Source organism: Amblyomma mixtum, chromosome 6 (assembly GCF_055824585.1).
Source record: "Amblyomma mixtum isolate Tamu chromosome 6, ASM5582458v1, whole genome shotgun sequence".
In the NCBI taxonomy this organism is placed as follows: domain Eukaryota; kingdom Metazoa; phylum Arthropoda; class Arachnida; order Ixodida; family Ixodidae; genus Amblyomma; species Amblyomma mixtum.
Window position 1 is genome coordinate 153,534,439 of NC_143017.1, and position 25,127 is coordinate 153,559,565.

At 48.1% G+C, this 25,127-nt stretch overlaps 2 protein-coding genes across 6 annotated transcripts in view; one reads left to right on the forward strand and one right to left on the reverse strand.

The window, feature by feature from the left end:
* The first annotated feature begins 71 nt into the window (after positions 1-71).
* Positions 72-25,127, forward strand: part of LOC149340832 (uncharacterized) — a 127,328-nt gene continuing 102,272 nt past the window's right edge. For all 3 annotated transcript variants that reach the window (XR_016283656.1, XM_089549727.1, XM_089549728.1), the window contains exons 1-4: positions 72-295; positions 2,831-2,976; positions 3,924-4,595; positions 7,417-7,611. Coding sequence is in view for 2 of the 3 variants with exons in the window: in XM_089549727.1 (XP_089405853.1) it covers positions 243-295; positions 2,831-2,976; positions 3,924-4,595; positions 7,417-7,611 (1,066 nt within the window). In the remaining variant the exon portion in view is untranslated. The remainder of the gene's footprint in view (positions 296-2,830; positions 2,977-3,923; positions 4,596-7,416; positions 7,612-25,127) is intronic.
* The window catches only part of LOC149340833 (uncharacterized), a 38,801-nt gene continuing 22,776 nt past the window's right edge, over positions 9,103-25,127 (reverse strand). The window contains exons 2-4 of one of the 3 annotated variants that reach the window (XM_089549730.1): positions 12,514-12,705; positions 11,744-12,159; positions 9,103-11,207 (exon numbers count right to left, since the gene is read on the reverse strand). In XM_089549730.1, the coding sequence (XP_089405856.1) occupies positions 10,517-11,207; positions 11,744-12,138 (1,086 nt within the window). In that variant the 5' untranslated portion in view covers positions 12,139-12,159; positions 12,514-12,705 and the 3' untranslated portion in view covers positions 9,103-10,516. Of the gene's footprint in view, positions 11,208-11,743; positions 12,191-12,513; positions 12,801-25,127 lie in introns of those variants that run through there. The other 2 variants (XM_089549731.1, XM_089549732.1) reach the window with 2 other exon arrangements.

Below are 25,127 nucleotides of genomic sequence, written 5' to 3' on the forward strand. Positions count from 1 at the left end.
TTTGATACAAATCTTAACGTAATGAAAGTAACGCAATATTTGTGTAGCTGTGTTCACTCAGCGAAGACGCATCGCCACACGCATCGCCATTATGTCTGCTCCCTGTTTGTGTTCGTCGCTCTGTCGTTCGTGCTCTTGGTGACTGATATTTTGCTCACAAAATTGTACCGTTGGCTTAAAATCGCGCGTCTCCACCCAGTCTGAGAGTAAAACGAATTTAACACGCGCTAATAACTGCAGTCATGGCTGGAATCAGCGAAGAGAGGCGCAAGGAGATGGAAGAAGAAATGAGCCGGTAAGTGGAGCTTCTCTCAGGTTCAACGTTTCTCAGGTTGGGAAAGTGAACAGTGCGAAGTGATGGTGTTATGTTCAACGTTGTTTAGCATTGCGAGTAACTGACGGGTTATATGCCAGATCCTCTACATGTGAGTCCAGACCGCTACACACTCTGGATGATAGAATGGTTCAGGCTTCAAAACAGGGCGCGGGCTTTCAAAACTGCTGCGTTGATACCTGTAAGATCTAGCTTGACCGCTGAGCGTTACGAACTACTGGTAGTTTCGCCTATGGATTTTAGTATAGTTACGTTGAAAGAGGAGGATAGGTGCTCGTTGCGTGTGGTGAACATTACAGCGGCATGAATGGCACGCGCTTTGGGAGGCGTTCGCTATGTCGTTGGCGCAGCAAACCATCTAGTTGAAGGAGGTTCTTGAAAGTAGTACTTACACAACAGACATTCTATGAGCTAGCGGGATAATGCCCAGAAGTAGGCACTTGAAATCGTGATTAACACATTGAGCGGCCAGAAATAGGCACCACGGAATTCGCTTAATGTTGAACTGATATTATGCAACAATGTGGCCTTGATTTGGTTGTGCCTAGGAAACAGGTGAAGTGGTGTCTTCTGTAAAAAAAGGCATCAACTGTCTAATTGACTCAGTCCTATACCTGTCGCATCGTTGAGCACGTAAACGTCTGCAGTATGCCAGTCTTTGTTTACAGAACGCAAGCATTGTCAGTCTGTGTTGACTGAAGCATTTTGACCACTTGAGAGTTCGCTGATGACAGCATTTATATTGGAAGCACAGCGTTTCGTTTGGTGTCAGGTCGAGGCTTTTGGACATCTGTGCAGGGAGATTCGTCGAAAACTTTTTGTTTTTTTGGTTTGGTTTAGTTTATGCCGGTTTAGGGTCCCCAAGCGACTCAGGCTATGAGGGATGCCGTAGTGAAGGGCTCCGGATAATTTGACCACCTGGGGTTCTTTAACATGCACTGACATCGCACAATACACAGGCCTCTAAAATTTCGCCTTCATCGAATGTTGATTTCGATTTTCTTGAATTTGCACTTTTAGGAGGTAAGACATAGTTCAGATTTTGAATTTTGTCTTCTATTACTCGTGGATGAAATAAGGCCAAGGGGACATGCGCAGGCACTTTTGTTAATCTTATCCTATTTCTTAACATCATGTGCTGCTGTCTCAATGAGATGAGATGTTGTAGGAATGGTATAAACAGCATATATAGTAAAATAAATGTTTACCAAAGGCTTTATTTTTGCAAAAGATACACAAATATTGATTTGCAAAATTAATAGCTGAACGAGTTGGCTTTGTGCGATTTTGAAAAAGTAGATCGAAATTCAAAGAAATAGGAACAAAAGGTAGGGCAAGTGCTGATCCTTAACGGAAGTTTTGTTGGAAACTTGTCCAAACTTAGGTGAAAATTAAGAAAGCACATTTATGCACTTATGCCAGAGGCCAGTTAGAATCTAAATATGATACCTCTGTTTCGTGCAAAGCTAAAGATGGTAACAAGAGCTTTAACCAGCCAATTTCAGCCCTGGATGAAACCGAGATGTCATATTTGAATTCTTAACTAACCAATGACAGATGTGCATGTATGTGTTTGCTTGATTTCCACTTAAGTTTGGGTGAGTTTCCAGTAAAATTTCAGTTGCGAATCAGCACTTGTCCTTTCTTACATTGCTCTGTCTTTGCCTTTTGAGCTGTTTTTTTTTTCTTTCAATATGCTACAAATACCGCTACAATACTGGCACATGACAACAACAAAAAAAAAACATCAGAGATGACTAATATAAGTTACATCCTGTGCAAGCTTATCCAGTGGATGGTTTTAGAGTGAACCACTGTGTTTATGCTATAATTCAGGACTGTAAAAAAGATGCACATTTTATTTCACATTTATACTGTTTATATACTTATACATTTATATGTTTAGTGGGTTGGTTCATCATGTTGTATATGCAGATCTATTGCATGTTATAAACTGCAGCACTCTTAGTGCTTGGAAACAGTTGAAACCATAGCACTCTGCAACATTAATTTAAGCCATTTATGTTTCTCATGAAAGCTTATATGTATTTTTCATCTGAAAAAGTCATAAAAGCCTATATGTATTCATATAGAAATACATACTATAAGAAAAGTAATCCAGCCCTACTCTTTTTTTAAGATGAGCACACAGACAAACACACCAAGACGGGCACTGTTTTATGTCTTATGAAATTTACATAAAGCAGCCTTCAAAATTTCACAAAGAATGTAGTGAGAAGTTTAAAATGTGACGTTCTTAGATTGTGTCCCCCTTCTCAGTAACTCATAGTTCATAATCCTTGTACTGAGGTGGCGTGTTACAAATGTGGGAAACTAAAGGGTCATTTGTCAGATGTCTGGTCTCTTGTAAATGGTCATCGCAATTGCCCATGACTCGGCATCACGCACTAGCCTCCTTCTGCAGCCGACTGTACAAGTTTAAAGCAAGTGTTCGGGTGGTCATATTAATTCTGTGTACCTTCTGGCTGCCTTCAGGTTTGAGCAGGAGATATCCATGCCTGAGCCGGGGCACCCTGTAGGTGCGGAAGGCCCGCCGCCAGGGCCAAGGCCGCCACCACCAGGACCTGCTCTTAGGCCGCCTAGGCTTGCACCTCCACCGCCACCACCACCTCCGTTAACAGGTATGAATCATTAGTGCTGCACACAGACGTTGTGAGACTGCACTTGACTTGTCCTTTTAGCATGTCCTGATTTGTCAGGATAGCTGAAGGACCTGGCTTAGCCAAGGACGCTGGCAATCACTGAGTGAAAGAAAAGTATTGCGCTCAAGGAAAGGCGTTGAATTCTACTGCAGGATTTCAGTATTAGAAAACTTAACAATGCGACCACTCTACCTCATTCACCTTTTGGCAGGTAGGATTCTGTTATGGTACCCTGGGAGACTTTACTTTTGAATTGGGAAGGGACTAGAAAACTATCTGCTGTCATTTCTCTGTGCCAGTCAGGCAAAAAAAGTGGTGGTTCTGATAGGTTAGGCTAATGTGCCCTTACATTTTTTTTTTTTTTTTTTTGCTGTGCACCTTGCTCTTTGAAATGTTGGTTGCCTGATCGTAACACCTTGTTTGGTGCCCTGAATACATCCTTGGCTTAGCTGAGTTTGTACCAGGCACAGCTATCGATATCTACTTAGGAAATCAGATTAGAAGAGGGTTTGTATGCTTGTTAGAAGAGAAGCTTAAAACTGAGGATGTGCACTCTAGAAACAGTTGCTGTTGTTTACAAGCTGTTGTGCAATAGTACGACAATGGTTTCAGCCTGTAGCATGCAGTGACACTTATTTTTTGGAGTGAACATGATAAAAAGATAAAGAAAAATTTCCTGTCTCAGTTAAGTGACTGTCCATCCCTGAGGCCATCAAAATTGTGCTCCTCAAAAAAGGTTTGAAGCACCGACATTGAAAAATAAAACTATACCTATGTTGTGTTACATGAAATGTGATATATAAGTTTTTTCCTGTGTGAGCAATTGCAACTGGTGCCGAGGTGTGCGCTCACTAATTACTAAACATTTCATGCATACATCTGGTTGGACCAGGAAGTTAGAGCCTGTAGTTTTTTTTTTCCCCTAGGTCCTCCTGTGCCTCCCCCGGGACCTGCACCTCACATGCAATTCATACCGCATCAATTGCGCCACCTTCGGCCCCCGCTGCATCGTGCCCCTATGGCTCCTCCACCCCCACCATTTGTCGGTGGACCCCTCGTACCACCACCTCCACCACCTTCATTCCTTACGGTTCCAAGGATGCCGGCACCAAGTCTCCCAGGTCCACCAGAGCCGCCGACTCTCGTTGTTCCAACACCGCACCTGCCAGTGCCAGTTCCTGCGGCAGCAGCAGCACCCGTAGCTCCCAATGTCATCGTTGCTGCACCGGCCGTCTACTCAGCGCCACCCCTGAAAAAGAACGCTGCTCCAGCTGCAGTGCCGATTGTGGCTCCAGCCTTTGTAGCACCACCTGTTGGTGTGCTTCCTATGCCAGCAGTGGTGCCCGTGGTGGACAGCAACAAAGCGGAGACCTTAAAAGAGACCAAGGCCAAGTCAGCCAAACAGTCCTCGCACAAGTCATCAGACAAGCATAAGTCATCTGACCGGTCAGCAGAGAAATCCAAAGGTGCTGAAAAGTTGGCACCAGCTGGGTTTGATGAAGCAGGTTCTGCGAAGAAACGGAAGAAGGAGAAACGCCTGCTGCGAACAGCGGGTCAACAGACATGGGAGGACAGCTCACTGCATGAGTGGGATACAGGTAAGAAGCAGTAAATGCTGTGGATGCAGATGTTGTATTGACAGCACTGCTGAAGAACATTGACTTCAAATGTAGACAAACCTCTATACAGTGACAATGCTCTTTCTGCTGAAAAGTTCGCTCACAAATTTTATTGAGTTAAAGCGTCCATATTTTTTTTGCACAAACTTCCATTTCCTAAAGACTGCTATTCTTTTGTTTGACAGCTTGGAATGAAACATATCTGAATATAATTTCGGTATGAACTCTGTACACAAATGCTTTGCAATAGAAGTGGTCTGTTGTTTATTTTATAATTTGTGGAGGCAATGTTGCATGGAGCACTAGTGCATGCATGTGAACTACTCAGATGAGGCTGCTGCACTGTTGCTACAAGAGGGCTTAACTTTGCATTTGAGATTTTTCATGAGGGTCGCTGTTTTTCAAAGGTCACTTGGGTGCCTTGTGGTGCTTGTTGGCGTTTTCAGGTGATGGAGGTTATGTTGGTCATGTCTTTTTTTTAATGCTGCTGTGTCATTTGGTGGGGGATGACACATTGCTATTCACCTAGTTTCCGAAAGCCACTGCACTTGAGTCTTGCTATGAGTATCAATGCGGTGCATCATTTACTGACCCTTCCAGGGTGCCTATAATAAGATAGACTGGAATGAAATGTGTTTCACCCACTTCATTTTCATCCTACTTAGTTTCACTCTTGAGCATGTGGTTAAAACGTTGAAGTCAGCCTTTTTCTCTTTGTTCGTTTCTTGTGGAGACAGCCAGTGCGTGTGCATGTGTGTGTGCAACTTTCATGCACGCACCAATTGATTCAGGGTGTTTCAAGTTCAGGGGTATTTGGTCACGTTGTATAATACATAAGAATAGCTTTAAACAAATGTGAGTTATCATGTGTAAAATGGTCAGATTTAGTCTCACTTCCAGCAAGTCCACTTTACCTCGTTAAGTGTCACATTGGCAGCACTATGATTCTGGGGGAAAAAAAGTGGAAATTGAACTGGAATATACTGCGCCTGCATTTAGCCTCCTCGTTTGCCATTGTCACGGGCTGAAGTCGCAGCAGCTGTTCAGCTCCAGTGGGCGTTTCCTCAGGTAATAACACGGCAAACTGCGGGTGATATATTTATGTAGCGCTATCTTCTAATTCTTCGAAGATGTGCACATATAGTCGACCATATAAACGCATGTACAAAAAAAAGTTTTGTTTGAAAATTTCTGAATATTCGCCAGCAATTGTATATCGCGCCGACTTTCGTAAATTCTACCATAGCAAAACTACAATATCAACTCCAATTATTCGAAAATCGAGTTTAGAGTGCCAGGAAAACAGCACATAGGCTGAATGAAGATTTTGGTCCGTGCTAGTTGTTTCATTGTTGGAAAGGCGCTGTCCTGTCTTGCCTGTCTTCTTCTTGTGTTTGTGTTCCATAGCGATGTGGTAATCTATCGATGAGAAGCACACAGACATCGTCGTCTCTTTCTTCTCCGTCGTTTATTGCACGGACCAGTCTCATTCGGATGCTGCTAGGCTTGGCCTCACGCGAAACTCTGTAAGTGGTCTTTCCCACATGACATCTGATGAGACTTAGATGGCCAACCACTCGCTTCGAACAGTCGCAACTAAAAGCATGCTGTTTTTTCTTTGATCCTTCCATAATGTGTTATGTTCTTAATGCCCTCACCCCCGTCGTTCGTCCTTTCACCTTCACAACTTCCTTAGCACGTGCACCTCCATCTCGTTTTGATCAGCTATGATATGCGGGAAAGCCACTTGCGAAATTTTGTATGAGGTTCCCGAAGGGCCAAGTCGAGGTGTCACAGTAGGGCAGCCGGTCGTTTAAAAATCTCATCTATTGCATAGTGCATTGTAACCTGCTCACCTCTTCAATGCGCAAAACAAGAGACATGACAATGATCGGAAGGTCCTTGTTGTTAGGGTGGAAAATAGCCTGGCCGCGCAGTTTCGGTTTCTGAGCTTCACCGCAAACCTGCAGCTACGGCAACTGTCGGCCTGCGCATTTGCCGGCCGTCTGAGCCCAACTGCGTGCCGGTTTCGGATGCTGACTGGCGCATCGCTGGTCATTTCTTTTCCCTTTTTTAAAAGCAGTCGTGCTGTTCTGACGCCATGTGCTTTCCCCTCACATACGTCCGTGGGCAGTAACTCCGTACTCGTTGCGCATTTTCTGGTGCTTGTGGGAGCCTCCTCAAAAGGCTTTATTTATTATTTTTTTCAGGGGTGCGGGGCATTCTATATATTGACCTTTGAAGAATTAGGGTATTTCTTCCTGTGCCTTGAAATCCAAATTAGTGAGGTTTTACTAGCCATCATGTTATTTTCAGTTGCCATTCAGGTGTCAATTCATGGATTTAATTTTATTACTCATTTTGCTCTATCATATTTCTGGTTACAGACTGTTATGCTGTCTAATCAAGTACTATACATTTCTGTGCACATCATGTTTTCTTTTCATGGTGCTGAGTTTCAAAGAACGTACACTATTTTTAAAAAAATAAGGATACGATGAACATATGCTTGTGTATCTTTCTTGTGCAATATTTTTTTCATTCTGAACAGGTATTGGATTTGATATTCGAAGCTGTTTTTTTTTTCATATTCGATTCATACTTGAAATTTCAATATTCGCACCTCCCTAGTTTTTGTTACATTTGAACAAAGAGACTAGGGCTATGGTTGTCATTGCATTTGTTGCCTCTCTCATATGTCTTTTTAGGCTGTTAGTTGAAAAACTCTTTGAGATTCCAAACTGCACGTCTCACCGATGTTTTGCCATTTGTTCTGTTCGTCTGCCATGACCGCATGCAGATGACTTCCGGATTTTCTGCGGGGACCTCGGAAATGATGTCACGGACGAGGTCTTGATTAGGGTCTTCGGCAAGTTCCCGTCCTTCCTTAAGGCTAAAGTGATTCGGGACAAGCGCACCAACAAGAGCAAGGGCTATGGCTTTGCCAGTTTCAAGGATCCCCAGGACTTCATCAAGGCAATGAGGGAGATAAATGGTAAGCTGGAGTTCTCTTCTGGTTTTTTCATGGTCTGCACATTCGTTGGGCTTTTTGTTCCACATTTTGGTGTTGATATACTTTGTAAAGAGCTTCAGAAAAAAACGTGAAAGGAGACAAATGTCGGGGCACTCCGCGAGGCCTATTTTCAAGTCACCTAGTATTTGTTGCTGCCTTTGAATTTTATGTGCAATATCTCTCAGCCTCCTTCATGCACTCAAATAATGACTGTAAGAATCAGAGGTCTCTTAGTGCACTATGCCCCTTTGGGTACTGTGCCTGCATTACATACTTTGTATGCAGTCTCTCCGACCTAAAAAGAACTGTAAAGCATAATTCTTGAAATTGTGGCCTGTCACCTCTACTTACCGCAAGGAAGAGCATTGCTGATTAGTGTTCTGCTTTGGTGGTTACCAACTGCCTGCAAAGAGGCCAGAGTCGACTTTTGTTTGTGTAGCTGCAAGAAATTTTTCATTATTTTCCATTATCCACTGTCTTTGAGGGCGCTGTCTCTGAGTTCCTATACAGTTACAGTTCTTATGCTGCGCAGTTTAATAGCTCATTGGCTAGTGGTAGCTTGGTACCTCTCATAACGGTGGTACCTATTGCAATGTTCTGTTCAGGCTGGTATGTTTGCTGCAATACTTTTTAAGTACAAATTGGTTTGTTTTGTGCAGCGCAGGTCAATACATTAAAGTTATTTATATATGCGAGTACTATAAGGGGTGCAGTGCAAACAAAGTTGTCAGGACCACATGCAGTTTGATTCAGCAAAATGCACATCTAGCTTTACCTTGCATAACTTTAACGAAGCTAATCTGTTTTAACCTAACCTATCCTAGCCTCATCCAGATTATTGCTATAGCATGTGGCATGCATCGTGGGGAACCGAAATTATAGAAAAACTCATGCACTCTTTTGCTCTCTTTTGCTGTATGTAACTGTTTGTATGGTTCACTTTGAAAGATACATTCTTCTTGTGCATTCCGGCGCCTTCTTTTATTCATTTCCTTTATAGCTGAAGTCATTACCTTACCTTAAAGTAATTGCCTTAAATGAAGTCATTACATTTACCTCACGGTCCAAAGGCTGCTGTTCTACTTGCACATTACTTATTATACAGCACTTACTGAGTTGAACAGAGCTGCAATGATTTTCAACCACATGTTGATAACTCTTTTCTTATTTCAGTTATTTGAATGCAATTTGTTATTTCTGTAGCTGTTTAAATATTGTGTATTCTAATGTTGCCGTACAAATACTGCTGCAGCAATAACATCTCTAGTGAAGTTTAATCTGCTAAGTAGCTCTGGTTATGAGCCCTTTATCTCATGGTAGGCAGCACTGTGTTTATGCTTTAAAATATGCTAATTTATATGGGTGATGGAAAAAAATTGCACCTACCTGGTGCGGGATCATTTGGGGCAAACAGTTTTGAACTTTTTGACAGTTGTACCCGAGCTCATGTAAAACACACATTGCTTTTGCTGCTTTAAAACAGAGAATCATACTTTATTACAGATTCATATAACATTCACAACATGGAGCGCTCATTGCACGTTTGATGAACACATTGGGGATAATTTACACTAGGTTTGCTACAGTAGACATTAAAATAAAAAGAAGATCAGGAAAGCATTAATACCTAAGGGTTTTTAACAGCAGTGCTTCCGTCAGAAGTGCTGATGTTATTTTTGGAGACATTCCATGTTGCTCCAATGATAGATATATCTTGAGCATTGTGCATTTGACAGTATACTGCAGAATAGTGAAGGGTGAAGCGGAGTTGTATACAACCTTTGAATGTGCTGAGGTTCTTTCTCTGCTATCTGCTGCATATTCCTTTGCCTTTCTTTAGAGGTTCTAGAATGCGTTTTATTTTCTTTGCCAGCTTTCTCAGGTTGTTCAGAACTGTCCTCCTGCAGAAAGCTTTTTGTCTGCACACATTCTTCAGGCGAGGGCTTAGTTGGGCGAGCTATTGCCACGTTTTGGTTCTGACAGACGGAGAGGAAAGGACATTTAAAGTATGTTCATGAACTCATTCCGTAGGAGTGTCATGGTGTGTACTGCCTGAAAATAACACACATAGTCAAGTCGTTTAGTTCTAAGGGGCTGTGGCAGACTTGAAGTTTCGTAATTACGGTAACTTTCATGACTTGAATGTAAGTTGTCTGTGTTTTTGTTTTACTGGCCAGTAGTACTGGCCAGTAGACACTGTCAAGTTGCTTACATACTTTGGAAAGAAAGGGGCAATCATCCAAACTTCTTTCCTTTGCCTGTATCTTAATGCCTCACTCGTTGAATGTTTGTTTTGTATTGTCTGAATGCCATGTTGCTTTAGCGGGAAATTGGATAAGACCAATTCCAGTGTCAAAAAATAGACTTTTTAAGTAGTTTGCGAGCATTTGAAGCAAGATTGTGTTGCAGTTAGCTTATGGTGCCTCTGTATGTCTGGTTGTGACAGTATTTGTCTGGAGATTTGTTTCTTTTTTAAATGGTGCTCAAGACTGTCGCCTTTAGTTGCTTTGCTCAGTCTGTACTAGGACAAAGATCACTTGCTTACTAACACATCCTTGACTGTGTATCATGATCGGTGTGTGCTGGTGATGCTGTGATTAATTCACTGGGGCGTCCTTGAACCATTGTTCTTTATATGCTGACTGCGCCGTCATTGATGGTGGCACACGTAAATCTCCAATTGCTGTCGCCGAAGGCAACGTTTGAGGCTTTCATTTTGTCCCCGTCCTGCACAGGGTACCCATTTAAACGTTAACTGTCGGCCGTTTTCGTGTCGCCCCACTTGCTGAGCCGTTGGCTGTAGCATCTTTATTGTAAGCTGCATCCCATTGAGCAGGCTGTGGCGCAGAAAGGCGCGCGTTCACGTAGTCGTGCCCGCCCATCTCTTCTACCAGTAGGGCCCAAACAGGTGCGGTATGCGCCAGCAGTTAGCTCGGCACGGCCGGTGTGCGTGCCGCGCGCCAGTCGCCTTCACCGTGGGTGAGGATGACGATGAGTGGCTGCCGGCCTGTGCGGTGCGGCCTTGAGTCAGGCCTGGCGCCTCGTTGTCGCTCACGTCATCGCCCGTGCCGGTGGGTGGCTTCTTCTTGAAGTAGTCGGCACGCAGCGTGAGCGGTCTTCCGCCCGGACCCCAGCCTCTGGAGAAGAAGAAGTTCCGCTTGCGGCCGCCAGGGTGCCAGCCCTTGGACGAGAAGATGAATGGTACGGCTGGGTGAGCGGGTCGCTCCTTGGTCTCTGTCAAGGTGCGGCCGATGACGTCGGGCGTCCTCCCGGACTGTTGTTGCTGTCTGGGCCGTGGTTGCCACTGGCGTCTGGGCGAAGAAGAGCTTGGGTGTCCCCCAGGCTGCCAGCTCTGGGAGAGGAACACGCTGCGCTTGCGATCTCGGTTGCTGACCAGTGCGCGCAGGTAGTCGCTGAAGGCGTCCTCACGGCTGCTCTGGCGTTGCAAGTGGAAGGCATCCTCAATGAAAGGAAAGCCGGTGTAGTGCAGGCCCACGGTGTTCTCCGGCAGGAAGGGCATCAACAGTTGGTCGCTGTCGCCAATCTCGTTGTGCATCTCTCCGTGCGGCTGGTGGCGCCTGCGAAAGCAAGCAAGGCGGCGATTAGTTTCTTGCCATACTTTATCAGTGATGTCACAGAAATGTGTGAGCCACGTAACCGGAGTGTTGGGGGCCTTTGGATGCACGACGTGGGTTACACGGGAATAGTGGCATCGTCTAGTCATGTAATGTTTTTGTAATGCTTTGGAAGATGAAAATATTCCGACAAGCATGTAGTATTGAGTTTACGGTGAGCCTGCGCTTTGTACCTATATTTCATCAAGTGGCACGCCAACGCTGAGGATTGGTGCCACAAAAAGGCAGATATTTCCATGTTATTGTGCTGACATCTCACTGTACGATTATCCAAAAACAAGAACTTGTCGGTAGCTGAGATTACTGCCAAGCACATGAACACACGTCTTATCTGAAGACAGTCCGCATGACCCCTGGACACTGCTCAGCATGTTCGCCACTTTTGGGATTGGCAGTGAAGAAGCAGAGCGGGACGAAATGAGAAAGGCGGGAGGATGCTGGGATTAAGAATTGCGACAGCATCGTGCCTCGGTTCACACCTGTAGAGCCTGTCGTCGCTGCCGAGGCTGTTGTCCTCCCAGGTGTCCCCGTAGTCGGCCGACGCCATCGACGCCGACGAAGAGGAGCCATAGTAATCATCCGGCTGGAACCTCATGACCGGCTCCTGGTGGTGGCGCAGCGCGGACAGGTCCACTAGCATCATGCGCTGGGCACTGTCGGGCGCATGCAGGGCCGACAGCAGCACAGGCGCGTGTGTCTCGTAGCGCTTGCTGGTGCTGGCCGCCGCCCCGTGGCCCCCGGCAGCCGGGCGAGCCTCAGCGGCCATGGCCACCGGCAGGCCGCTCATTTCAGCCGCCGCCGCCGCATGCGGCTGGGGGCAAGCGCACAGCACGAGGGCCAGGACAGCGAGCGCGCCGTGCTGCCTCGGAACCATGGGCGTCGGGTGCCGGCCTGTCTGCGCGCGCGCGGCGCTCAGGCTATGTGCACTGCAGAGAGAGTCAGCCCTCGTTTATGTTCAGTCAAGCTTATCTTGTGGTGGCTGCAGCTGGCGTAGGACAGAGTTAATTGGAGAGAGATGGGAGAGGCCTTTGCCCTGCAGTAATACGGTAATACGGCTGATTATGATGGTGAGGATGATGATCTTCCACCAGTACCAGCCACGTCTCAGTGCAAGATAGTGTTTGACAAATGTGCACAGTACAGTCGAGTGTGGTAAACAGTGACTGCTTAGTAATCGTGCTTACGGGTTTGTATAGCAGGAACCTAAGTAACGTGAAACTGGAAGAACAACAACAACAAAAAAACTCACCTATTCAGACACCACTTGTATCGCAGTGGGCAGGGCCCCTTAGATGCTGTACTCTTGTCCAGGCTAGTGGCAAGGAAGGTGTACTGTCTTGCCAGGGGCTGCGCGATGTCAGCTGCTTTCGTTTTCTTGTCGGCGAAGCTGCTGGCCTGTCTTGTTTCGGAAAGGGCGGTCTACCCACGGTTGGGCTTTAGCCTGCGTGGAAGAAAACGGAGCAGTTTGGGATTGAGAGTGACTGCATGAAGCTTGCTACTCCCTGATGAGTAGTTCCGAGTCTCCGCTTGCGCAGCGTGAGTAATGATCATCCTAGTTCATGTGCTACTACTCTTTAAACACTGTACAGAACGCTGAATTTCTCGCTTGTTTTGTGCCATTGCACTGTTTTTTGTTAGTGTTTAACTCTGGCTTGAATCTCGTGGTTCTCAATGTTCAATGAGCGCTAGTGCCCTTCACCTACAGTACTGCCGTTCCTGCCATCAGCAGCCAGATTTAAAGCGTGCTCAAGACCCGCAAGCTGGAAGGAAATGGAGGCAAGCTTAAATGTCTGAAAATTTTGGTCACATCTTCAGTCAGTTGAGGGGCCGAAGAAATTTCTTCGTGTCTCCTAAAACCAGAGCGAAATAAGGTTCGGGGTACAGATTTTTATCAGTTCAGGCTGTGCTGCAGCTTCTTCAACTCTGGAGAACCTTTGAATTTTGTTTCAAACCCATCTTGTGTAATGTTTATGCCGTTCCAATATCTGTCTTTCCGACGCTGAGTAGCCGCAGCCAGTGGTGCTCCAGCTGCTCCATTTGCTCCATTTTGATACATTTACATTTTGCTGCACCAGTCTGCTCCAAAAGTGACAAATTGATCAATATTGCTCCTTAGCTGCTCCAAAAAGAAGATACAGTCGCGGGAAAGCAACTATATTGAGCCATTCAGGATTTCGGTTGACAACCTACTAAAATGTTTTCGCAGTTGGCAACCTAGGGCGTTGGTGGGCTGCCTTGTGGTAGAATTTAGCAGCCAGTTTTTATGGAGGAAGGAAAGAACTCTGGAAAGGCTGTTACTTCACATTTTTTGAAGCCGGCTCCCGTAGGGGAAAAAACTGAGCAGAGAGCGTCCGGTGAAGCCTAGTCATAAAGACCATCGCCGCCCCCATTGAAGCGCGTGATTTCAGACCTTCATGTAGTAAAGGTGTTGCGGGAGTTGACCTTGATGTAACGAACTGGCTACGCCCTCTCTCTGTTAGTGCTGAGCCCCTCGAAATTTGTTAGAACCACGCGAAAGTTCCGTGACGATAAAGCATGAACTGACATGAGAGGAACGCCGATCGCATCGAGCCGCTGCAGTTGGCGCAACGCGCTGTGCTCCAGCGCCGTTGGCGCATCTCCGGCTCTTTCTCTTTAGGAACGTCATACCACGTGGCGTTGCAACTGTTCATGCTCAAAAGCAGCGAAAAATGATAGGGCATAGCAAAAAAGGAAAGACACGAGCAGTGCGCGGCCATCACTGCCGCGTGGTTGTAAAGAAAAATGTAAAGAAAAATCTCAGACTTTTTAAAAATTTCGTTATGACCACGTTTAACTTTAGAGCCAACATGAAAAAAGAATGATTCTAGTAAACGTGTTCTCTGGACTTTTAGTCAAGCACACTTGGTTGAACTTGTGTGCAAGGCAGTGTGAGCATTAATAAAATATTTTCTCTGTTTGTGTGATTGTTTTTTCCTAGCTACGCATGGCTGAACCTTATCTCGTTAGGAACAGACTCTTTGTGACTCCTTTATTCCGTTCATGCTGTTCCCATGTTGCTCCAGGGTTATCGTTCTGATACAGATGTGCTCCAGAATGGATATTTTTCTGCTCCAAAAATTGCTCCAGAACTTGAAATGGCTGGAGCACCACTGCGCAGCGTTTCTCTTCGTTTACTCTTCAATTGTGCAAACTTTTGCACTAATATCAGAGTCGGTTGCAAGTGCATCCGTTACTATAGCAGCGTGGAAAGGGCTATAGCTGTTGTGTACTATACTACAATGATGACTTGAAAAACCCAGGAGCCAAGGAAACTTCGAACCCTGCCCCTATGATATATGCCTGTCCACAGATATATAGCTTCGTGACTCGGAGTTACGAAAATTTGTTGGGAAGAAGCAGAGCTCCTGGGTGCACACTTGTGTAGGGCTGGTAAAGAAAGGCAGATAGAAAAAGAATGTACGAAATGGAGTCAACGAGAACCAACGTATGTAAAAATGATGCTGGTTTTCATCCTCCTTAACCCTTTTAATTGAGATAAAGCAAGGAAGATAGGTGTTGCCCGTTATTACAACCGTTATTACAACTCTGCACAGAGCACCAGCTGTTATCATGTTGTCAAACTGAGCTCATCAGGAGTGCACGCCTTGGGGCGAGCTGTAGGGTATGTGGTACAGGTGTCCCGAGAGAAAGCGAAATGGTTGCGTGTTCGACCATTTGAGATTATGGAGCTTGAGCACCGGAAAGTCCCCAACAGGCGGCGATCTCCACCGCTCGTTGCATTTAGTTCTTTCTCTTCGCATGGCCAGCGGCAGTTGGCATTTTGGCCCCTGCACTTCGCTGCCTTCGTTTTCTCTATGTGAAGTGTTTAAATCGTTTTAATTTGCGACTCTTCTCCCACCCCCCTTTCCCCGCCTTTCTCGAGTTCTGTTATGTTGAATGTAATCTCGTCCTATGGGTGGTTTGATGGGTGAAATTTTTTCTGAACTTAGGAATAAGTGCTGCTGCAGGTGCGGCGCGGAGCTTTTTATATATCGGAATACGGGAAGCCTCGAGGCCATTCCTTGCCGAGACAAACGCCGTAGAGATCCTCCGGCGTGGCTCGGACACTTTGGCGTCCTCTGCGGCCACATTTCGATGGAGGCGAAGTGCTGAAACGCCCGTGTGCTTCGCGTTGTGAGTGCGCGTTATAAAAAAACCCCAGGTGGTCTCTCCACTACGGCGTCTCACAAGGCCCACGCACGTCTTCGGGACGTTATAACCTCCACATGGCGAAAGCGTCGTACCGTAGCGCACTTTCTAGCGATTTCGCCGCCCGTCCAGCATCCTGTCATGACATAGCTGGCCGAATGAGGTTCGTCACGAGGTTCGTCACTGAATTTTGGATGTGGCGCGTTATCGCCCCCACGGGGGCTCTGAGCCGTGTAACTGCGAACGCTGCCGGCTCCGGCGAGGTCTGTGCGGGACAGCGGTCTCTGCATGCCTCTCTGGCGAATTGCGGCGGTTCCGAGTTCATGAATCCCGATAACAGCGCCACAGCGTGCCTGGCGGGACGAGCGCTGTGCGCCGTGTTGCTCTCTTGGCGGAGGCATAGCAGCAGCCTCCCAGATTTTAACTGGTCGTCCGGGCGGACGCGGCTAGCCGCCTGGAATCACCGAGTGCACAGTCGGAGATCACCGCGCATTACAGCGCGATGCGTAATTGTTAATTTACCTAATTACTGCGGTCGCTAATGACTGCGAGTCGCGATGTTAATGCGAGGGTCCGGGGAAAATGAAAGTCAACAGGGCGGTGGCAGAGTCGGGCGGACGTTCTGCTTGGAGCAAAGAAAGAAAGTGGAATGCGGTTTGAGTCCGAAGTTCGTCACAGTACCTCTTTGTGGAGACATATTTCAGGGATGTCGCGTTGACGTGAATGACGTCACATGGGTGCGGCCCAACTTGCAGTTGCGCCAGTGGTCTGACTGTTCTGGCGACGTTTAACGAGGCCGCGAACGTGGTCTGAAAGCGGCGAAAAGAAATGAAAGAAGTCTAGGAGAAGAGAGTAATCTGTGGCCCGGACGCAACTCATGTAAAATAGACCATTATGCAGCAAACCCTTGCTGCTGTTTGTCAAGCTCGCAGCTTTTAGCAAACCCCCGTGTGGGAACGGCTTAGCGAAGCACATTTACGCATGCGCGTCTCCTTTTCTGACATCTCTTTCCTTCATTGGGGCTTACTCGGGCACAGCCTGTGTCCACTCGTATGGTCTCCGAGGTGCATTCAGTGACGACGTCCCGCAGGCTGCAGAGCTGCCTTTATTCGCAGCGTTGTTTAAAATTGCGCGATAACCAAGAGCCTAAGCGCAAGTTTTCTACTATAACCGGCGGCTCTTGCAGCTGGACAAATACCTCGCAGGCAGGGTCAAGAGTGCCTTATCTCTGCCAGCATTCTGATCGTCTCTTCGTAAGTTCTCCAAAGGAAAACAGCGATACCGCCCGCCTCCCCGGGATGAACTCAATATGAGGCTGAGTAGGCGTTATCGTTGGCGGAACTGGAATAAAAGTGGTTCCGCACAGTCGTGGCAGCCTCTTTTGTACAGACTTCCGACAGTATAGTTCTGAGCTCGACTAGACGGGCTGCTTCCGGGCTATTTATGGGCCATGTCATTGTATGGGAAATCTACACCGCATTATATACGGGCTCGCGAAAGAAATTTAAAAAAAATTTAGTCACCTTCGCAACGAAGGACCGCGGCAGTCCATATGTATGCTGTACCTCTTTCCGACTGAATTATATCCTTTTCTAATTTTTTTGGGGGGAAAAAGTGGATTCTGTTTTTCCTTTCAGTGCATTGTTCAGGCATCTTATTATGTCTACTTCGATCTGCCCTTTCCCCCTTTTCTGTGCCATTTTTTGACATTGCGTTTGACATTCTATCCGTCTAGGTGCTAAATGCAAATTAATTTGTTTTTGATGTGCCTGGATTTTCATTGCATTTTTTTATTCCTACCGCATGCGTATTTTGTTTCGCGCGCACGTGCCTATAATATCCTCATGCCTTTGTAGCTACACCGTGCGTCAGCGGTAGCGGTAGGGAGGGGGGGACCCTATTTTTTTTTTTTGCAGTTGATCGAGGGCGAATTGAAGGGCCGGTTTCTTATTACGGTTCGAGCGGAATGCCTGGCTGAATGAAACTATCGGTAGGGATAATTCGTGTCAGTGCATATACGTATCAGCTACGTTATCCGTTCCGAAGAAGCGAGTTTGACATGTGCGGTGGCTTCTATTACATGAGGCTTGCTTCCGATGTGCCCGTTATATATTGCAGCCGCGGCATATAAATATCTTGGAATAACGTTCATTTGCATGCGACTTGGTCGATTACGAGCACGAAAATAGTTTCCGCGGGTCCTCCTGTCCATGCGTCGATGCGTATCACAAACTTCGCCCAGCGTATAGACCTTCTCACATTTGCCTTTTTTTGGGCGCAGCCATATTTCCGCTGGGGCTGTGCGAGCAGCGTTCTGATTGGCGGATTTCATTCCAGCAGCTACTGCGCATGCGCAACGTAGCCGAACACGCACGCGCGCTCAAGCAAGCTTTTCAGCCACGTGGGCGGATCGGGATCGGAACTATATAGCTTCTGTACTACATTCGCGAAAAATGTAAAGGGAAACTGGGCAGCTCGTGTTGCTTTGTGTCGCACCGTGTGCACATAGCTATGTATCTGCTGGCGCGTCTGATTTCGAGTACGGGTGACCGGCTTCCAAAACCGGACGACGCGTCAACACAGGCGCCCGGTGTGCCTCCAATTCGGAAGAAAAGTGACCCGCGCACTGGGCCGATGCGCAACGTGTTCCCTTTAATGTTTCTCACGGTTGTACTTGTCCTCAACGGATGAAACGCAATGAGATGAGCGTGCGACCTCTGGCATTTTGGGCGCCATTGGGAAGCATGCTTTTTCGGAAGATGGTCATAAACGCACGAGTTACAAAAGCACTCTTACAGCCTTTTGCAAAGTTGACTTTTGTTTGAAAGGGTGCCCGAAGATCTGAGGCCGCTAGCTAGCGTTATCGTGTTTCATTCGTTAGCGGCTCGACATAGCCAACTCACTTTCTTGCGCAATTAAGAATCGAAAATGAAATTGTTGCGCTTCTGATCGATCGTAGGCGTGAATTTTGTAGTGGGATCGTGCTGCCCATTTAACATCACACGGGCTGAGCGGTTACTGCTGGTTTCCTTTGTGCGTTTAGAGATTTAACTCAAATCTTATGATGCCTCTGCGCGCGCAAAAAAGTGAAAAAATTGGATAATTAAGTTAACCATTTCCCGCAAAGGCACCGTTCGGGCTATATACATATTCTGTTTGAATAAGTTTAATACGAAATTTCGGGAGCATGTATTGGCCAAGGGTATGAATAAAAGACGAAGACCTGTATTTGATCCTGAGCGGTACGAACCGTGTAGGCTTTAGTAAGAAGTTACTTTGTTCGAAAGATCTAAAAGTTCAAAGAAGCAACATTCAGGTGGTGAGTCTCATGTATTGCGCAAATGCTACCTTCTAAGGAATGCATGAATAATCTGGACGAAATGTTCACATTCCTCTGGACACGGAGAAGGGAATTGGACTTAGATGGCGTGACTTTCATACGTAGCTATGTGGAGCGCGTACAATTACTAATAATGAAATTAACACTGTAGGGACTGTGAGTGACGATCAAGTTAGAGACGTGTCAGATACAGTCTCGCGAAGAGTTCTCACTTCTTTTTTCCTTTTTTTTTAAGAGCTTCCTTTAGGCGCGTTTTTATCGCATTCTTGTCTGCTCTAATTAGTCTGCAGCGGCCGCCAATGCCCGTTGGGGTTTCGTCTGATTTCTCTTTGTGAATTTGTATTTCCTTCTTTTTGGTTTCAATTTTATTTTCCTGCTTGCATGCGGGCAGTGTGTGTAAATTCCTGCACTGTATACGATTTCCTGCTCTGTCAGCCTATGTCAAGTGTATGGAGCCGTGGGCCTCGTCAAGCTGTTTGTGTGGCTTTTAGTCTACAGCCCCCTAGTATCGATGTAAACGATGCTGAAATAAAGAAAATTTGAACATGGAGCTAGTATTTTTGTTCAGGCGTACCTGCTGATAAGTTTCTTCGCAACTCTTCGTCATACCGCCGCTTTCTGGTTTCGTAGCTGTAATTAGTGTGCGTTATCGCGCTAACAAAGCACTCGGTCGCCTTTCGTTGTTCTAACATTAGTAGTTGGCATTTATTAATTAAACGTTTTCGTGCCTGTCTGATCGGACGGTTTTACTGGCCTCGGTACCATTTTGCATAAATACTTGTCCAGTGAGGGACGAAAAAGGACGTCGTTGGAATGACGTTTCTGCGTCGCAGTGTCCTGGCGGTTGGACGCAGTTAGCTTTTTTCCCCCTATATGTTAGACTTCCCAGCACAGCTTCACTGCCTGCCACGAAACACTGCAGTCACTGACAAGAGTCAGGTGGGAAAGTGATGTTTCGAAACCGTTGCAGATTCCGGCCAATTGAAACACCGCCGTTAGCTTTATACTGAGACGTTAATCAGATCCGCAGTCCATTTAGGCTTCCAGGAGTTGGGTGTGCGGGGTTGCTGCTACCAATTCGGCTGCACGAAAAAGGTATCCTGCCCGCCTCCTTTTTCTTTTTCCCCCTCCGGCCGCCCTGCCCTCTGTCGGCATTTTTGCAGGGCGGCTTACTTTTCTGCGGACAGATTATGAGGGTCACCGTTTATTTTGCTGTATTCTTCAACGAAGATAACACCGTGTCTACGTGTGACCGCTCCGAAGACAGTCCATAAATCTGCCTGCGTAACCCAACAAACTTATACTTCGTTGCCAAGTTTGGCGTCTTAGGTGGAGAGAGTGTGTGAGAACGAAGAGTCAAACAACATTGGCGCCCAGCTCCCCGCCGCTTCCGTCTTGAAAGTTCGCCCCGTCAAAGTCGCGACGCGGCAAGCGCGGCCGTGTTTGGCCTCGCCCCCCGACGCGATGACGGACGCCTCGCCGAGTTTTGGAGGAGCGGCGCAAACTGTCGTCCCCTGAACGTCCGGCTTCCCAAAAAAGGGCGGAAACGCGGCCAGCGGAGCAAAACACAAGGAGCCACGCGCGAAAAGTCGCTCGTCCCCCTCGCAGTCGGCACTCGTCGTTCGCGACGACGAGGCGCGAGCGTAAACGCGCGTGTCACACGCACTCACGCAGGCGCGTGAGTAGTGCGTCGTTTGCCCGTGTGCGAACAGGACGCGGCGCGGCGGCCCGTTTGCGTTGTACAAATAATCCTCCGTTTTCTTGCGGCTGTCTTCGCCGTAGCGTGTTCCCCTTGCGATAGGTAGGTGTTTGGAACTGGGGGGAAGGGCAAGCGGGGTTGGGGTGCAGTTGAACGATCTGGTGTGCCGGATCCGCGTGGCTTGACGCAGGACAGGTGCCGCTCTCGCGTGGCTGCTTCCTTCCTGTGCCGGCTGCGGCTGTCAGGGGTGCTCGTTTATTTCTGGGCCCCCTTCGTACGCAGAGGTGCGTGGCCTTATATCGGCAGAGAGAGAGAGAGTGAGGAAGAAAGAGGGAGCGCGCTTTCGAATACGAGGAAGATTGTGCGAGTTTTGCGGCCGGGAACTCGCGAAGGGCGGCTGGGTGTTTGTGTGGGTGTCAGCTGCCGAGGGGGTAAAGAGGGGGGGGGGGGGGGGGGGGGCAGGACGAATTTTCCTGCGCCGAATGGGGCTAACACATCCCGATCTGGGCCTCTGCCGGTCTTGGGTATAACGGAAGCGAAAGGAAAATGAATGTAATTGTAGGGCCGATTTGTTGAAGCGAATTAGGAAATATTGATAGGCCGCGCGATGCTTTCTTAAGGCGAAAGAAATAATAATACTAATAATAATAAGAATAAGAAAGAATAGGTGCTGCGTTTTTGCAAGATACACTGTATGTTAGCCATCAGATACACTGCATAGTGGAGAGCTTCGGATCAGTTTCCACCACTTAAGGTTCTTGAATAGGCTGCATTTCGACCCCGCCTAATTGCGGCCGCCGCAGGCGAAGTCCCCCCTCCCTCCCGACAGCTATTGGTGGACAACTATCATAGCAACGTCCGCGTAACGGAGGAGAGCCTGTATGTTCTTTTTTGTTTGTTTTTCAATTTACGTGACCTTGAACGTTGTCAAGTGCGCATATAGTCGGCGATTGCTTGGCCATTACCGGATTTTGCTTTCTCTTGCGTTTAAAAGCTCAGCGCTGCGTGCATTATATGACCGTGATTGTCGGCGTATACGCCACTCGGTTGTACAGGCTGGCTTGGCACTCCTCAGATTCACGGCTTCCGTATCTCCGCCATGTTGTATCAGGAGCGGGCAAGAAGAAGCATCGTTATGCTATCACTGTTGAGCGAAACTAGTTACTGTCGATCTCCGCACTTCAGTTCCATTGCTCTCTTCGGAATATAAACTGTCTGATACAGCGAGCTGATAAGCTGCGGACGTCTTCGGAAAGGCGGGTAGACGACCTCTCCGATCCAAACTAATTAGCTTTGTGTCTCTCTTCCCTCCATATCCAGCCAACCCATTGGAGTGGCTGCGATCTCGGATTGAGGAGATTTGCGAAGTGTCCGGATGGTGAACGTTCCGACTGAAAGTACCGGACGCAGCACGGGCGATGCACGCGCGAGCGGTTTTCTCCGGCGCTCGATATCGATGAGAGCCGCGCATGGCCCGACGCTTACCTGCAGAGGAGCACGTTGTGCTGCACCCTGTATATATTGAGTGACAGTGAGTGCCATCACGTATCTCAAGACTTGCTGCTAAGGGGGGGGGGGGGGGGGGGGGTTTGGTTGGTTTGGTTTATGGGGTTTAACGTCCCAAAGCGACTGAGGCTATGAGAGACGCCGTAGTGAAGGGCTCCGGAAATTTCGACCACCTGGGGTTCTTTAACGTGCACTGACATCGCACAGTACACGGGCCTCTAGAATTTCTCCTCCAAAGAAATTCCAGCCGCCGCGGCCGGGACCGAACCCGCGTCTTTCGGGTCATCAGCCGAGCACCATAGCCACTGAGCCACCGCGGCGGGGGGGTGGAGATGACAGAGAGAGTTATGAAAACCCTTCCATACCTGTACCTGGGGCGCCCAATTCAACTCTTCAGTCGGCGCTGTTCAGTTAAAAAAAGAGAAAAAGAGCTGAAGAGTGTACATGATGACCTTGCTAAATTGGTTTCTTACGAATGCGTAAGCTGAGATGACATTTACTCTGGCGAAGCCGTGCGCCGTGGTAACTTGATTCTTGTTTTCCGAAGGTGGGTCCCGGTCGCGCGCTGGCATCTTTGCGGGGAATGATTCGTGCGGTTACGTACTACCTCGATCCTGCGGGATGGAGGGGCAAGTTCTGCTAGGCGTGCAGTCCTCGTATATATCACTCTGTGTATGCATGCCAGTGCCTGTCTGTATGCGTATCTCGTTGCGCCCGTTCGCAAACATCCCCTTGCCCACTCTGGGTTGCACTCAGTCGAAGGTCATTCGAGCGCCGCATTTCTTATTCGGCAAATTTGAATATACGGCGAATTCGGATGGTTGAAGCGGCTCTGCACGGATGCACTGCACTTCCAAGCGCGAATCATATTTCTTGGCGTTTCGGTGTCAGATTATGCAGCGCGTGCAAAAATGCTGCGGTGAAGGCTTCGACCGGTTACCTGATCGCGACTGATTTCGCATGCCGCGGAAATAAGTTCTCGAAGTCATTTCGCTGACTACAGTCCTGGAATACGTGAGCGAGGTTCTTTCAGATGAGCTTGTCTTTGCTTGGGTGCATTCAACACCGGCATCTTTTTCAAACTCGGAACGAGTTTGAAGAGACAGTGCCCCTAGCCGCATGGTACGCCGGTTGATGCGAAAAAGAAAAAAAAATGAATTTTAATATCTTCTGGGAGATTCAGTGACCTAAGTTAAGGGTGTAGAAACGTTGGCATGAGCTCGGGTTTCGGGCTAGAAACGGTCTCAGCGCACTCATCGTTGCAGTGGGCATTCGGATTTCGTTTCTTTCATTGTGGATGTATCTTCAGTGATCCAGTGGTATATCGCGTGCAGTGCGATAAAAAAATAGCTGTGGTTCAACTGGGCTGAACCTAGTAAGACGAGCGAAGGCTCTGTTAAGGTGAGCACACACCACGCGCTTTTATGTAGCGAACGGCGCGCCACGCGATTTCCGGCCGTTGCGAGAGTGCCGTCTGCTCCGCATGCGCAGCTGTGGCGAGGCGCAGTGAGTCACGTGATTCAATGGTTGCGAGGCGAGCGAGCGCCGTCTGCTCAACGCGCGCAGCTGTGGGGAGGCGTGGTGAGTCACGTGGCGTGACGTCAGAGCCAAGCCTCCGCTCCTCCTGGTTTTGAAGGTCGAATTTCATAGCCACATGACATTCAGCTTTGTACGGGAGGAGTAGAGCTTACGCTCGAAAAAGGGCGGCGACCCGCTGTATATATGCTGGTAGTATGGCACGAAATATGTTTGTCTCTATTCAGCCGCTGGTCGCGAAACTTCGCTTCGCGTGCCTGTTGCCGGGCGGCGTAGAGTTGCCCGTGGCATGGGTAGGAGTCGGACGCTCATCGTAAATAAACGGTGATTCGCTTGCCTGCTTGTACCGTGTCTCCCGTGATCACTTTGTAAGCTTACAGGGGAAGGCGCCCTTCCCTGCGCTCGCTCATTGCGCTTGGCGGCTTACTGCCCGTGCCGTGTGCCTCGGTCCGGAGGCGTTGACCACCGCCGTTCCCCTCTTATACTCCTCTCTCCCGCTTCACGTTTATCGGAGCGGCCGATGTGAGGCCCTTCACACCCGCCTTGCGTGAGTGCGCCCCCCCCCCCCCCCCCCTCTCTTTTTCCTGGCTTCGTTCAATTTCCTGCCGGCCGTGACGTGTTCCTGTTTACTTTGCTCGTCACCGGCCCGTGTTTACCGGTCCGTTCTCGCCCACGCTTGGTGCGACGAGCAAACAGATTTACGGCCTCTATACCTCCGTCAGCGTCGTTCTCGAGGGCCCTAACGGAACGATCGTCGATCGCCGCGCGGAGGGAGCCATGCGAGATAACGAGAGGGTATCGGCTTCTCGGATTCCGTTAGTTTGGCGTCCGTCACTCTTATATTAAGGCCGGGAGTGCGTGCGTGCCTGAGCGCTGCAGTGTTATCCGACGCAGAAATTGCCCCGATTGGCTGTGCAGAGTGGAGGCGCTGTCTGACCAGTGCATGTAATGAGTTGACCGCTGTGGTGACCGCGCCCTGTCCTGACAGCCGTGAAGCGATTCCCGCTTGCCTTGTGTGTTATTCTAGGGCGTGCCTTCCTTGCCCTGCCAGCGGCTGCCGCCTCTTTCTGCGGCCTTAATTTGAATTTCAGCTTCACCGAGCCAGACTGATGAGCCTATCAGACTGGCTATAACAGCCTGTCGCTCCCATGACTTAAATGGTCTCTCAAGCCGATCCACCGCGCTCTCTTTACCGGCTTACGCGTAGCCCATTACACTTACCGCGGACCGCCTCGTCCTCCGCTGCTCCTTTTCTCTCAGTCGGTAATGTCGTGGTTGCTTACGATGTTGGCCTAAGGCTATGGCTTCATTTGTCTTGCGCTGAGAGTGGATTATGAGCCTATGCGTTTATGCCCACGTAAGTGCGTCTGCGGATCGTCTCGTGGGGTAATTCCGTGCGCTTCGCTGCTGCATATGTACGAAGCTTTCTTTTTGCTTCATTTATCGTGTGTGTGTGTGTTTTTTTTTGGTAGCTGTGCCCGCTTGCTTCAGGGTAAGGGCATATATAGCTATAGGCCGCAAGGTGCTTTTTTGAGGTGAGAGAGTAATAATGGTTATAAGAAGAAATGGATGTAGCATTTTTTGCAGGAAAGGCCGCCAACCTTTGTTCGTT